The 13471-nt window shown below is 47.4% G+C and overlaps 1 protein-coding gene across 4 annotated transcripts; it reads left to right on the forward strand.

Moving 5' to 3' along the window:
* Window positions 1-5255: 5255 nt before the first annotated feature.
* RBM42 (RNA binding motif protein 42) lies at window positions 5256-13354 on the forward strand. 4 transcript variants are annotated; one of them, XM_045891288.3, is made up of 10 exons: window positions 5256-5491; window positions 5708-5852; window positions 7151-7235; window positions 7344-7418; window positions 9005-9070; window positions 9150-9325; window positions 9735-10067; window positions 10377-10494; window positions 12822-13016; window positions 13107-13354. In XM_045891288.3, the coding sequence occupies exons 1-10, from the start codon at window positions 5364-5366 to the stop codon at window positions 13217-13219; spliced, it is 1434 nt and encodes a 477-aa protein (XP_045747244.1). In that variant the 5' UTR covers window positions 5256-5363; the 3' UTR covers window positions 13220-13354. The 4 variants fall into 4 exon arrangements, with proteins under 4 accessions (XP_045747244.1, XP_045747245.1, XP_045747247.1 ...); XM_045891289.3 differs by having other exon boundaries at window positions 9171-9325; XM_045891291.3 differs by lacking the exon at window positions 9005-9070 and having other exon boundaries at window positions 9174-9325.
* The last annotated feature ends 117 nt before the right edge of the window (window positions 13355-13471 follow it).

The raw sequence follows: 13471 nt of genomic DNA on the forward strand, positions 1-13471 counted from the left end.
GAGTTTTGTTGGGTTTACAATAACTTTACAAATGAGGGAGATTTGACATCTTTTTTTTTTTTTTAAGATTTTATTTATTTATTTGAGAGAGAGAGAGAATGAGAGACAGAGAGCATGAGAGGGAGGAGGGTCAGAGGGAGAAGCAGACTCCCTGCCGAGCAGGGAGCCCGATGCGGGACTCAATCCCGGGACTCCAGCATCATGACCTGAGCCAAAGGCAGTCGCTTAACCAACTAAGCCACCTAGGTGCCTGGGAGATTTGACATCTTTATGTCTTTACCGTATCTCCTTTCCCATGTGCCACCTTAGTGTTCCCCTCGTCTCTTCATCTTGGCTCCTAGCCAAGACTGAACATGGGGGTCCTTGTCCCCCCTCCCTGCTTAATTTTTCTCTATAGTACATCTTTTAACATACTTTGTGTTCTATTTTATTTATCCTTTGTTGTCCTCCAAACAGAATGTGAGCTCCATGAAGGTGAAGTTCTCTATAAACCAGAAGTTGGGCAAACTTTCCTAAATATGATTCAAAATCCAGATGCAGTAGGGGAATTATTGATGAGAACATAAAAATAAGCTTTTGCAGGGTGCCTGGGTGGCTCAGTCAATTGAGTGGCTGACTCTTCGTTTCTACTCAAGTCATGATCTCGGGTTTGTAGGACTGAGCCCCGCCTTGGGCTCCTGCTCAGCACAGTCTGTTTGGGATTCTCTTTCTCCCTCTCCCTCTGCCCCTCCCCCTGCTTGCACACACTCTAAATAAATAAATAAATAAAAATTTTTAAAGAACTTTTGCATGGCAAAAAAAAAAGCAAAATAAAAAAATGATAAATTGGGGGCGGAATTTGCAATTTATATCATAAAGGGATGTGTGTGTGCAGACGCACACGTGTGTATGTCAAAGTGGAAAAGAAGAATTCAAAGTCCATAGAAGAGTTGGCAAAGTAAACGGACAATTCTCAGAAAATACCCTCCAATTCAATATAATAAAAGCAAATTAAAATCCTACTTTGATACATTTTCCACCTATCAGACTGCAAAAAAGGAAACCCAAAATTTTGGAAGCTCACTGTTGACAAGGCTGTGGGAAAACAACACTTGGTGCATCAGTGGACAGGCAATGTGGAACACCTATGGGACAATCTCCAGCAAAGCTACATACGCATTTACTCTTTGCCTAAACAATCCCACTTTTGGATTCTACCCCAAAGATATACTGGGTGAAATACAAGTTGGGGGTCCATATACAAAACAACTAGACTTTTCTTCAAAAGGTCAATGGGGCTCAGGTGGGGACTGCTTTAGATTAAAAGAGACATGACAAATGCAAGGTGGGTCTTGATTGAACCATGGAATTTTTTTCAGTGAAAGTACATTTTGGGGACAACAGGAAATTTGAAAATTGGGAATGGGAAACATGTTAGAGAATATTACTGTGTCTTTGTTAAATGTCTTTGCTGGGATAATGGCATTGTGTTTAGGTGGGAGACTATTCTTAGAGGATGCATATTGAAGTATTAAGGATAATGTCTGCCACTTTGAGATAGTTGAGAAGAGAATAAGGTAAAAGGGACAGGGATGGAAGCTAAACATCTGAATATACACTGTTTCATACTTTGCACTGTGGAAACATCTAATTTTTCATAATTTAAAAAAGTGAGAAAAATCCCTAAAAATTGAAAACAAACAAACGAACCTAACTATATCAAGTTGGTGGCACAACTGATTCAGATAAGAAGTATTCCAGGTTAGATTAAAATAGTACTTTCAAGGCGCCTGGGTGGCTCAGTCGGTTAAGCATCTGCCTTCAGCTCAGGTCATGATCCTGGAGTCCTGGGATTGAGTCCCACATTGGGCTCCCTGCTCAATGGGAAGTCTGCTTTTCCCTCTCCCTCTGCTGCTCTCTCTCTCTCCCTGCCAAATAAATAAACAAAATCCTTAAAAATAAAGTAAATAAAATAGTACTTTCACTTGATGCCTCCAGTGGTACATGCATCCTAAGGGAAAAAGAACTGCAATACAATCTTAAACTGCATGTATTAGTCTTGTTTGTAGTAACACTGGTTTTTATTTTGATAAAAATATAGAGTTTACATTTTTGAGACCTACATTATGTATTTTGAAATTATATCCTTGACTAAAGCAAATAAGTATTTGTGCTAATGTTACTGGGAACCAAGTTTTTTTTAAAGTAGGCTCCATGCCCAGCGTGGAGCCCAATGAGGGGCTTGAACTCACGACACTGAGGTCAAGACCTGAGCTGAGATCAAGAGTCGGATGTTTAACTGGCTGAGCCACCCAGGTGCCCTGCTGAGGACCAAAATTTTTAACGTAAATGAAGTATCAAATCAAAGGAGTAAACTTTAACTTTAACCCTGTAATCTTTCATTTGACTTAGAAATAGCAGACTGAAGGGGCGCCTGGGTGGCTCAGTCGTTAAGCATCTGCCTTCAGCTCAGGTCATGATCCCAGGGTCCTGGGATCGAGCCCCGCATCAGGCTCCCTGCTCAGCAGGAAGCCTGCTTCTCCCTCTCACACTCCCCTTGCTTGTGTTCCCTCTCTCGCTGCCTCTCTCTCTGTCAAATAAATAAATAAAATCTTTAAAAAAAAAGAAATAGCAGACTGAACTTGTGGGTTTTTCTCTTTCTAGAAAATATGTATTTCCCTAGCTCAGACCACAGAAAAGGTCTAAATATGATAACCCAGTAATAATGAGCAACCAACCCCAGATTGTGGACTCTAAATGCCATTTTTTACTAGATGGAACCAGGGATCTTTGGGGAAACAGCTGATTCCAGGTCTGGGACAGGAAATTGGCAAATGAGTATGAGGCATCATGTGCCAGAAAGCAAGGAAGTCCTCCAAGACTAGTGAGTTTGAGTCAGAAGGACTCAGGAGTCAGTCTGAAGTGGCTGCCACTGGCCAAAGGTGGGACATTCTGAGCAGCAGCTAGAGCGACTGCAATGATTTGAAGCAATGAAATATGTTCGAAAATGTAAGTTCATATTAGTGTTCATACAGTACCTCACTGGTCACCTTTGAAGGGTGCTAGGAACCAAGTCGTTTTGATTTTTTTTTTTTCATAAAATAGGGAAAGAATCAAGCATGTCTTTCCTGTATCTGAACAAGTGACCAAATTCTTGATAAGGGGGAAGTTATTTATGAAAGAATAACTGATCATTACAGGGAATAATAAAATTTGAAAACCACTGTTTTACATATATCAACAAAGTAGTAGATGCAGGTAAATAATGATCAAGGGCTGCTAAAGCTAGTAGTGGAAAGGTTGATTGGGCATCTTAAGATGGAGCAGGATGACACTGATCGGTCTTAGGGCACCAAAGGAAGACAACTAGACATCATGTGCTCCTGATAGAATACAGTAAGATACATTACAATAGCACTTTGGAGGACGTATTCTCTCACCAAATAAAACCTAAATCTAATCAAGCTTCTAGCTGTCAATACACTATATAAGAAAGGGGGAGAGGGCAGTGAGGAACAAATGAAACAATATAATTAGTTAAACCCAAAATGTAAGATATCCTATAGGACAACTGGTCCGGTTTCTTCAACAAATAGAAGGCAAAAAAGGTGGGGATGAGGGGGAAAAGAAGGAAAGGGAGGGAGGAAGGAAGGAAGAAAAAGTCGGGGGAGGGAAATTTATAGATTAAAAAAGACTGAAGATTTTAAATGCTGGAACAATTTCGGCAACAAAATAACTAAAGTAGTATTGAATTATAACCCAAAGTATAAAATATCCGTGAGTCCATACTGACAAAAATGATGTAATAAAGAGCCCAAGGCAGATGCTTAACCAACTTAGCCACCCAGGCACCCCAAAAGCCAGTATTTTAACAAAGCATTCATTACTGCTGATTTAGACCTGGGACTTCAAGAAACCAAGACAGCCAGTAAAAGTAAGTTTTGACGGGAAAAAAAAAAAGACCCACCAAAAAACCAAATGCAACGTGCATACCTTATTTGTAGCCTGATTTTATACAAAGACATTTTGAGGCAGGGAAATTTTAACAGTCTGGATGTTAGACGATACTAAGAAATTAATATTCTTTTTTTCTTTTCGTTTTTTATTTGTTTTTGTTTTTGTGGTGCCGAACCCGGGAACGAACCAGAAATTAATTTTCTTGGGTATGAAAATGCTCTTTTCTCTTAAATAGTCCTTATCTGTTAGAGATCTATCATGAAGCATTTATGGGTGAATTTATTAATGTCTGGAATTTGCTTTAATATACTCCAGGAAATAATAATAGTAATAATAATAATGAGAGGTATAGGTGAAACAAAAAGGGTAGAATATTAGTAATTGCTGAGAGGTACCTGGAGGTTTGTTACATTCTTTTCTAATGTGTATTTTATTTATTTTTCTTTTTTAAGATTTTATTTGACAGAGAGAGTGCAGGCGAGCACAAGCAGGGGGAGCAGCAGGCAGAGGGAGAGGGAGAAGTCGGCTCTCCGCTGAGCAGGGAGCAGATGGGGAGCTCGATCCCAGGACCCTGGGATCACGACCTGAGCCGAAGGCAAAGGCTTAACCCACTGAGCCACCCAGGCGCCCCTAGTGTTGTGTATTTTAAATATTCGTAAAAAAACACATTGAAGACTACAAAAAGGATCAGCTGTGTCCCAAGAAAGGATACAGCGACCAAACCTACACACACGTGACTATGAGGTGACGCATTTTACCACTCTCTCGGCCTTTACACGAACTATTCTTCCCACCCAGAACATCTCCATTTTCATCTAGCAAATCTTCAGACGTCACCTTCCCCAGAAAGCCTGGGTCAGGTGCCCCCTCTGCGCTTCCCACATCCTGACCCTTGTCTTCCCGGAAGTCGCTGTCCGGTAGTGTGTCTCTACCGACTGCAAGGCCACGGCATTCACCACTCTCTAGCCTCGCCCAGCCCCGGGCTGATGTGGACCTCAGTGGGCTTTAACACTTCCGGAAGGAGCCTCAGTGGCACAGGCGGAGCCTCCGAACTTTTCTGAGCTCTCAAAAGTCCAGTTTTCTCTTTAGGGACCGGGCCAACGACTTTACAGCGCTCTCATCAGCCCTTATTCCTCCAATGAAGGCGTGGCCGCCTCACTTAGCTGCACATACTTAGAACCAGGCTCCTCATTGGTTCCTTTTTCCGACACTCTGATTGGTCTATATTCTTCCTCGGGGTGGGCCCTCCAGGTGTGGCCAGATTCTCATTGGCCTCGCTCCGTATGATGTCATGGACCAGCGCCCGTCGCTTTCACTGATACGTCATTCACGGGCGCCAACCCCGACAAGATTAGAGAGTAGACCGCGGAACTGGCGGAGGCCGCTGAGCCGAGGCGGTGGAAGTGGCGACAGCGACGGCAGCAGCGATGGCCGGGGCGGGGCCAGCCCCGGGACTCCCGGGTGCAGGAGGACCTGTGGTTCCGGGCCCTGGCGCCGGCATGCCGGGCAAGAGCGGGGAGGAACGCTTGAAGGAGATGGAGGCGGAGATGGCATTGTAAGGCCCGCAATAAAAAGCCGTCCCAGAGTCAGAGCCACCGAGCCCTGGATTCTCCAGGCCGAAATTAGCCCGACGCGGCTCTGTCATGGGGAAATGGGACTTTTGGGATTGTGGGGGTGGGAGTAAGAAGGGGTGAAGGAGCTATCGCAGTATACCCAGCGTTTCAGAATTAATGCGAGGTCCTGAGCTGTTGTGTCGGTTTTGCCTCCTTAGGTTTGAGCAGGAAGTTCTGGGGGCTCCGGTAACCGGCATCCCAACTGCTGTGCCTGCGGTGCCCACGGTCCCCACGGTAGAAGCGATGCAGGTTCCAGCAGCTCCTGTGATCCGCCCAATTATCGCAACCAACACTTACCAGCAGGTACGGCTGAGCTAAGGCATATAAATAAGAGAGCACAGTGCCTTGAACGCAGTGTTTGTATACAGAGAGCTATTGACATGTTGACTTATCGATTAGCATGACAAATGTTTTATGTGTCAGGCACTGAGAACACAGTAACGACTAAGCAAACAATATTTCTGCCCTTTGGGAGCTTATATTCTAGAGCATGTTGTCTGGTAGAACTTTCTGTAATGATAAAGATATTCTGTATCTATTTAAAATTTACATTTAAGTTAAATAGTTCCTCAATCTCATTAGTCACATTGACCTGCTTAATAGTAAGCTATGTATGACTAGTGGAGAGAGACTACTAAAAGGAAAAGAAGTAAATGAAACTTGTTTATTCTGTCAGTAATCATTGGGTGCCTTCTATGCATCAGGCACTATTCTAGGCATTAAGCACATAACAGTATAGAGAAATATAATATAGAGAAAAACAATCGCTACCTTTTTGGGGTTTACATTTTACTGGGGAAAGACAGGTCAAACTAAAGTAAGAAAGGCAGAGGTTTATCAGCGTGGTCAGGGAAAGCCTTTCTGAGGAGGTGGCAGTTAAGCAAAGATATAAAGGACATGATGGAGGGAACCATGGAGATATCTAGGGGAAGAGCATTCCCATCAGAGAGAACTGCCAGTGCAAGAGCCACGACACAGGTGCATACCTGACATGTTCAAGGAACAGCAGAGAGAACAGTGTGGCTAGAGTAGAGCGTGCAAGAGGGAGAGTGGGAGGAGATGAGGACAGAGAGGTGATAGAGACCAGACCTGATAGTGCCTTGTGGGCCACCATAAAGACCTTGGTTTTTCCTCTGAGATGGGATGTTGCTGAAGGATTTTGAGCAGAGCGGTAATATGGTCCAACTTAGATATTAACTAACTATGGCTGTGTTTGGAGAACAGACTGAAGGGGGTTAAGGCAGAGTCAAGGAGACTGAAGAAGAGGCTACCATAATCATCTAGGCAAGAGTTAATGATGGCTTGGACCAGGGTGGAGGCATGGGAGATGAGAAGGACAGGCAGGACATAACTTCAGATAGTGTTAAATGCATTGAGGAAGATGAAACAGGATAACAAGAAAAGTTGCTACTGGGAGGGGCTAAGGACAGCTTTCACTAGTATGATCCCAAAAGCCTCCCTGAAAAGTGACATTTTAACTTAGACTTAAGGTTAACAGATAGCCAGCCCCACACAGAATGCAAAGAATGAAACCCTTGGCCTCCCAGGGTAAGCCAGCCAGGGCACCTTGGGGGCACTCACCCCAATTTCCTCCCCAACAGGTCCAACAGACTCTGGAGGCCCGGGCAGCTGCTGCAGCCACAGTGGTTCCTCCCATGGTGGGTGGCCCTCCTTTTGTGGGTCCAGGTAAGCAAGGAGTGGTGGAGGAGAGGGAGCCAGGGGATCAGGCAGGGTGATAAAAAGGGATGCCTGGGACGCTCCTCCCACCATCCTTGTCTCTTCCCATTCCAACAGTTGGCTTTGGCCCTGGTGATCGGAGTCACCTGGACAGTCCAGAGGCTCGAGAAGCTATGTTCCTGCGTCGAGCAGGTAGGTCTGGGCCGGGAACCCCACATTTGACCAAGCACTCTTGTTTTGACTACTGCAGCATCTTGCCGACATCATTGCGCTAACTCAGCCACTTCATTTCATCCCCGCTCTGACATTACCATCTTTCTAAAGCACAAACCTCATCATATACTTGTCAGTTTGGCCTTAGTAAGGCTTCACTTATCATTGCAAACCAACCCCCTTATCATTACTCCTAATCCCTACTCTTTGCTGTGTTTCTCCATAGCACTTAATGCCTTGTAACAAGCTATGCAATTTACTCATTATGGTTATCACCTTTTATTTCCTCTAAAATACAAGCTCCATGAGGGACAAAAGTCTTGGTGCCTGCCACATTGTAAGCATTATGTACTATCTGTTGATGGGATAAATAAACCATCAAATAAGCACCAAGCTCCTCATCTGGCAGTCAAGACCCTACATCACCTGGCCCCTTACAGAGAGATCCCCCATATACTCCTCAGGAGCCCTAAGCATTACTAGAATATGCCCACAGTGTTCTTGTTGACCTCCCTTTTCTCCCCTGCTCACTGTCACCCAACTATAATCTTCCAAAGCCTATTAACTAAATCAGAATCAAGTTAACTAAGATCTGTCCTCTCCACAGGTCATTCTTACTTTTTGTTGTCAAGGTGACCTTTATACACGGTCAATTTTTGTGACACTACTTCCTTATATGTATGAAAAGAATACATGTTCTGTAAAGTTCTGGTACAATCTCTATTAGATCAAAGTTGCTGGTTGTGTTACTTAATTCCTGTTATACTTTTTTTATCTGATGTCTGAGAAATCTCAACATCTTTTATTCTTTAGTATGGTCTTGATCAAAATGCACATCTGACCTGGTCACACTGCCCAGCTTCCAGCCCTGCTGTGGCTCCCTGCTGTCCTCAGGAGGACATCCATGGTCCAGCCAACAATGCTGTGCTTGGACGCCTACTGACCTTTTGACCATTCTCTTATGATGCTCTCCAAATTTCAACTTCTGCTATTAAAATTATACTAAGCTGAACTGGGAAAAAATTTTATTTGTAAATGTGCCCCTTGCCAGTTGTCTTTCTAGTCACCCTTTGCCTGACCAAAGGCAGTTGGGTCTTTATTATCCTTTAGGTTTCAGCTCACAGGTCTGTTTCTCCAGGAAGCCTCTAGCCACCCTGGCTAGGTCAGAGGGCTCCTTTGGGCTCCCCCAACTCCCCAGGCTTCCCCCTCCTAGTTCCAATCACCCTGCCTGGGCTTTACCCCATCCTGGCCCTGATCACTCTGGGCTGTCACTCTCTGATGATGGGTCTGTTCCCTCCTGTCCGGGACCAGGAGCTCCCTGAGAGCCTTGGGTCTTTCAGTGTGTCCCTAGTATTGTCCAGGAAAGGGACAGACCCAGAGGAGATGCTCAGTGGTAAATTTTTGCTGAATGAACAAATGTAAAGACTCCTGTATCTCTATCTCCCAGAAGGTTCCCCAGACTCTTCTCCAGGATCTCTTGGATGCTGAGAGTACCCACACACACACACCTCACCTCAAGTGCCCCGGTCCCCCATGACACACACCCCCATCTCTCTCTCCCACAGCTGTGGCCCCCCAGAGGGCCCCTATCCTGCGTCCGGCCTTCGTCCCCCACGTGCTACAGAGAGCAGGTGAGGGGGCCAGGGTCATCATCTCTGCCACATAACTTCCCCCCTAAGCCCTCCAACTCCCCCACTAACACCCTGACAGATTCTGCTCTTTCTTCTGCAGCAGGTGGTCCCCGCCCTATGGCCCTGCGGCCCCCTCACCAGGCCCTTGTGGGCCCCCCTCTGCCTGGCCCCCCCGGACCACCTATGATGCTGCCACCGATGGCTCGGGCCCCAGGGCCCCCCCTGGGCTCCATGGCTGCCCTGAGACCTCCCCTGGTAAGTGTGGACAGGGAGCTCATGGACAGAGGTGTGAAGGGTGGGGAGATGCTCAATCCTGGCTTGATGGGCCATGTCTAAGTCTGCCTTCTCACTCTCGGACTCTGTCTCAGCCTCTATTTCTTTTTGTGCCTAATCTGTTTTTGTTTCTTTTTGTGAGGAAAGTAGAGAGAGAAACACAGGCCGTGGGTTGTTTCTGTCCCTATATTTCTATTTTTCTTTTGATTGTCCCTCTCTATTTTTCTGTCCTGGTATCTTCGTCCCTGTGTCTGTTTCTGACTAGAGACTCCTTTCTCTGTCTAGGTGTCTCGTCTGTTCTCTGGCCTCAGGCCCTTGCTTTGTTGTACAGGATGAGAGTAAGGTCTGAGCCTCTGAAAGGGCGCTCTTCTTTGTCTCCCCTTGCCCACAGGAGGAGCCAGCAACACCTCGAGAGCTGGGGCTGGGCCTGGGGTTGGGCCTGAAAGAGAAGGAAGAGGCAGTGGTGGCGGCAGCAGCCGGGCTGGAGGAGGCTAGCGCAGCGGTGGCTGTTGGGGCAGGAGGTGCCCCCACTGGCCCTGCGGTCATTGGGCCCAGCCTGCCATTGGCCCTGGCCATGCCTTTGCCTGAGCCTGAACCCCTGCCCCTCCCACTGGAAGTTGTACGAGGCCTACTGCCCCCACTGCGCATTCCTGAGCTCCTGTCCCTGCGTCCACGACCCCGGCCCCCACGGCCTGAGCCACCCCCTGGCCTCATGGCTCTTGAGGTAAGCAGGGAGCATAGCAGTCGGGGGGAAGGCAGGTAGAAAGGGCGGGGAGGGCAGACAAGAACGCATGGCCTTCCACATCCAGAAACACATGTAGCCCTCTACTGATGGAGGGAGGAGGGACCCAGGAAATTGGAGGGGCTGGGAGGACATGGGAGAGAAGGAGGCAGACACAGATACCTCACATTCAGAAGTACATCCAGTTCTTTAATTATGGAAGCAGGAGAGTGAGGGGCATAGGCAGGTGGGGGAGCCTGAAAGGGACACATGGGTCCAAGACCTTTGCCCCCCATCCCCCTTCCTCTACAGGTCCCAGAGCCCTTGGGTGAGGACAAAAAGAAAGGAAAGCCAGAGAAATTGAAACGGTGCATTCGCACAGCAGCTGGGAGCAGCTGGGAGGACCCCAGCCTGCTGGAGTGGGATGCAGGTAAGGGGGCCCAAGTGCAGGGCCAGGCATTGCTCAGTCAAGGACGCACCAAGGTCTCCTCCTTGGGGCAGACACAGGGAAGGTAAACCAGGTCACTCCACAACTGCCGCCTCTCTATAGGGCAGGCCCTGTTATTTGCCTACATGGTGGAGGGCTAGACTATGGCTCTGAGGGGCAGGCCCTCACCTAACCACTGAACAGAATGTGGTAGAGGCAATTGGCACCTAGGACTTTCTGAACTCTGTTTTATTCATGAGAGGCCTGGCTTGCTAAAGGTAAAAGAGCATTTTTTTTCTCTCAGCTTCTTATGAAAAATTTTAAACACTGGGGGCGCCTGGGTGGCTCTGTCAGTTAAGCATCTGCCTTTGGCTCAGGTCATGATCCCAGGGTCCTGGGATCCAGCCCCACATCGGGCTCTCTGCTCAGTGGGGTGTCGACTTCTCCCTCTCCCTCTGCCTGCCACTCCCCCTGCTTGTGTGTGGTGTGCTCTTTCTCTGTCAAATAAATAAATATAATCTTAAAAAAAATTTTTTTAACACTGAATTGCACAGAGAACAGCCATATATATCCAGCACCTAGATTCAGCAATTGACATTTTGCTGTATTCACTTTATCCTTCTATGTGTATGTATGGTTTTTCTGGATTTTGCTCAGTCATTTGGAGCAAGTTATAAATGAAGTTATCACTTCCCTCCTAAATACCTCCACATTCATCTCCTAAGAAAAGTGACAGTCTAGGGGCGCCTGGGTGGCTCAGTCGTTAAGCGTCTGCCTTCAGCTCAGGTCATGATCCCAGGGTCCTGGGATCGAGCCCCGCATCGGGCTCCCTGCTCCGCGGGAAGCCTGCTTCTCCCTCTCCCACTCCTCCTGCTTGTGTTCCCTTTCTCGCTGTGTCTCTCTCTGTCAAATAAATAAATAAAATCTTAAAAAAAAAAGAAAAAGAAAAGTGACAGTCTCTTTTATATCATAATATCATTAACATTCCTAAGAAAATGAATGGTCATTCTGTGGTATCTCATATTCCCTTTAAGTTTTCCCAGTTGTCCCTAAACCATCTGTTACAGCCATCTTTTCCTGTGAATCAGGATGCATGCAGTTTTCAGTCTCTAGATTATCTTTTTTTTTAAAGATTTTATTTATGTGAGAGAGAGCATGAGATGGGGGAGGGTCAGAGGGAGAAGCAGACTCCCCGCTGAGCAGGGAGCCCAATGTGGGACTCGATCCCGGGACTCCAGGATCATGACCTGAGCCGAAGGCAGTCGCTTAACCAACTGAGCCACCCAGGTGCCCTCTAGATTATCTTTTAATAAGAATGGTCTCCCTCCTACCGCTTTGTCTTGTGTATAGCAGTTTTTTGAAGTGTCCAGCCCAGTTGTTTTGTAGAGGACCCCTCCCTCTGAGTTTACCAGACCATTTCCTCTGAGGGCGGTCTAACTTGTTCCGGGAGAGTGTCGTTAATCACCACAGAGGCTGTGGGGCAGCCACAGTGCTGGCTGAGGAAGCAGACCTGACGTCTACCTACCCCAAGCCAGGGCATGGCAGTGTCAGCCTAGATGTGGTCAGTGCAGGCTGTAGACCCTAGTTCTGTGACCTTGGACAAGTCACTTAGCCTTTCTATCCTCCTTTCCTCACTCCAGCAAGGGGATAATAATAGCATGTGCCTTGTCAGGGAAGGGATGCTTTGGGCTTGAGTGTGTTTGGTCTGGCTCAGGCCCAGCCCAGGGGATATGCTCAGGAATGGCAGCTGAGGTCAGCCTTGGAGAGGGATCAGACAGCGTGTTCATGTTTCGGGGAATTAGGGTAGGCTTTGCAGAGAAAGCAAACGGGTGTCAGGAGCTTTGGGGATATCCATGGGGAGCTGTCCAGGAGACCAAGGGATGCCAGGGGCTCAGAGGAGAGGCCAGGGCTAGGACAGAGGAGCCTTCATTATGGCAATGGGCGAGATGGCCCTGGGGTGTGGAAAGGCAGTGCAGGTAGTTAAAAGTGAAGACTCTGGAGCCAGGTGCCTAAGTTCTTGTCCTAGCTCAGCCACTACCTGGTTGAGTAACTTTGGGCAGGTAACATGACTTCTCTGTGCCTTGGGGTAAAAGGGCCATTGGGAGTTCCAGATGTGTTAAAACCTCGCAAGTACTTAGCCAAGAGCCTAGCACAGGGTAAATACCATACAGATGTTGGCTGTTATTATGGAGAGGGCCCCAGCCTGAGACTGCTGGGGATACAGAGGGAGGAGGGTTTGGGGGATGCCTCCAGAGCAGGGGGGCTATTTAAATAAGGCAGACACAGGGCCAGACTTCTGTATCTTCTGACCTCCTCTTTCCCAACCCCAGATGACTTCCGGATCTTCTGTGGGGATTTGGGCAATGAAGTAAATGATGACATCTTGGCACGCGCCTTCAGCCGCTTCCCATCCTTCCTTAAGGCTAAGGTGATCCGAGACAAGCGCACAGGCAAGACCAAGGGCTATGGCTTTGTCAGCTTTAAGGACCCCAGCGACTACGTGCGCGCCATGCGTGAGATGAACGGTGGGTGAGGCCTCTCTCAGGGACCGTGGGTTTGACCAGCATCAGGCCTAAGCCTGACCTTGTCTGACCTTGAATCCTCCATTCCCACAGGGAAGTATGTGGGCTCACGCCCCATCAAGCTGCGCAAGAGTATGTGGAAGGACCGGAACCTGGATGTGGTACGCAAGAAGCAGAAGGAGAAGAAGAAACTGGGCCTGAGATAGGGTCTGTGGCCAGGCACCCGCTCCCTCCTGGCCGGGCGCTGGCTCTTCTCCCAGATCTTTGGAAGATCCCCAACTATCCACCCACCCACCTTCTCCAAAACCAGTTTCAATAAATTTACGTTATTTCCGTCCCTGGCTGGGCTTGGAAGCACTCTTTGGGGAGCAGGACTTGACATCCCCCAATCTGGGAATAGTAAATAGTGTGGGGCTTTAAAAGTTTACCTAGACAAACATGCAGATGGGCATTTTTCC

This window comes from Mirounga angustirostris, unplaced genomic scaffold (genome assembly GCF_029215605.1).
Source record: "Mirounga angustirostris isolate CCGP_5_RB_7025 unplaced genomic scaffold, mMirAng1.0.hap1 SCAF_16, whole genome shotgun sequence".
NCBI lineage: Eukaryota > Metazoa > Chordata > Mammalia > Carnivora > Phocidae > Mirounga > Mirounga angustirostris.

Bases quoted from the DNA above. Each gene is read 5' to 3' on its own strand.
- RBM42 (XM_045891288.3), top strand. From the start codon at position 5,364: ATGGCCGGGGCGGGGCCAGCCCCGGGACTCCCGGGTGCAGGAGGACCT. The intron at 7,419-9,004 runs GTAGGTCTGGGC...TCTCTCCCACAG, and splicing joins TATGTTCCTGCGTCGAGCAG to CTGTGGCCCCCCAGAGGGCC. The intron at 9,071-9,149 runs GTGAGGGGGCCA...ACACCCTGACAG, and splicing joins CCACGTGCTACAGAGAGCAG to ATTCTGCTCTTTCTTCTGCA.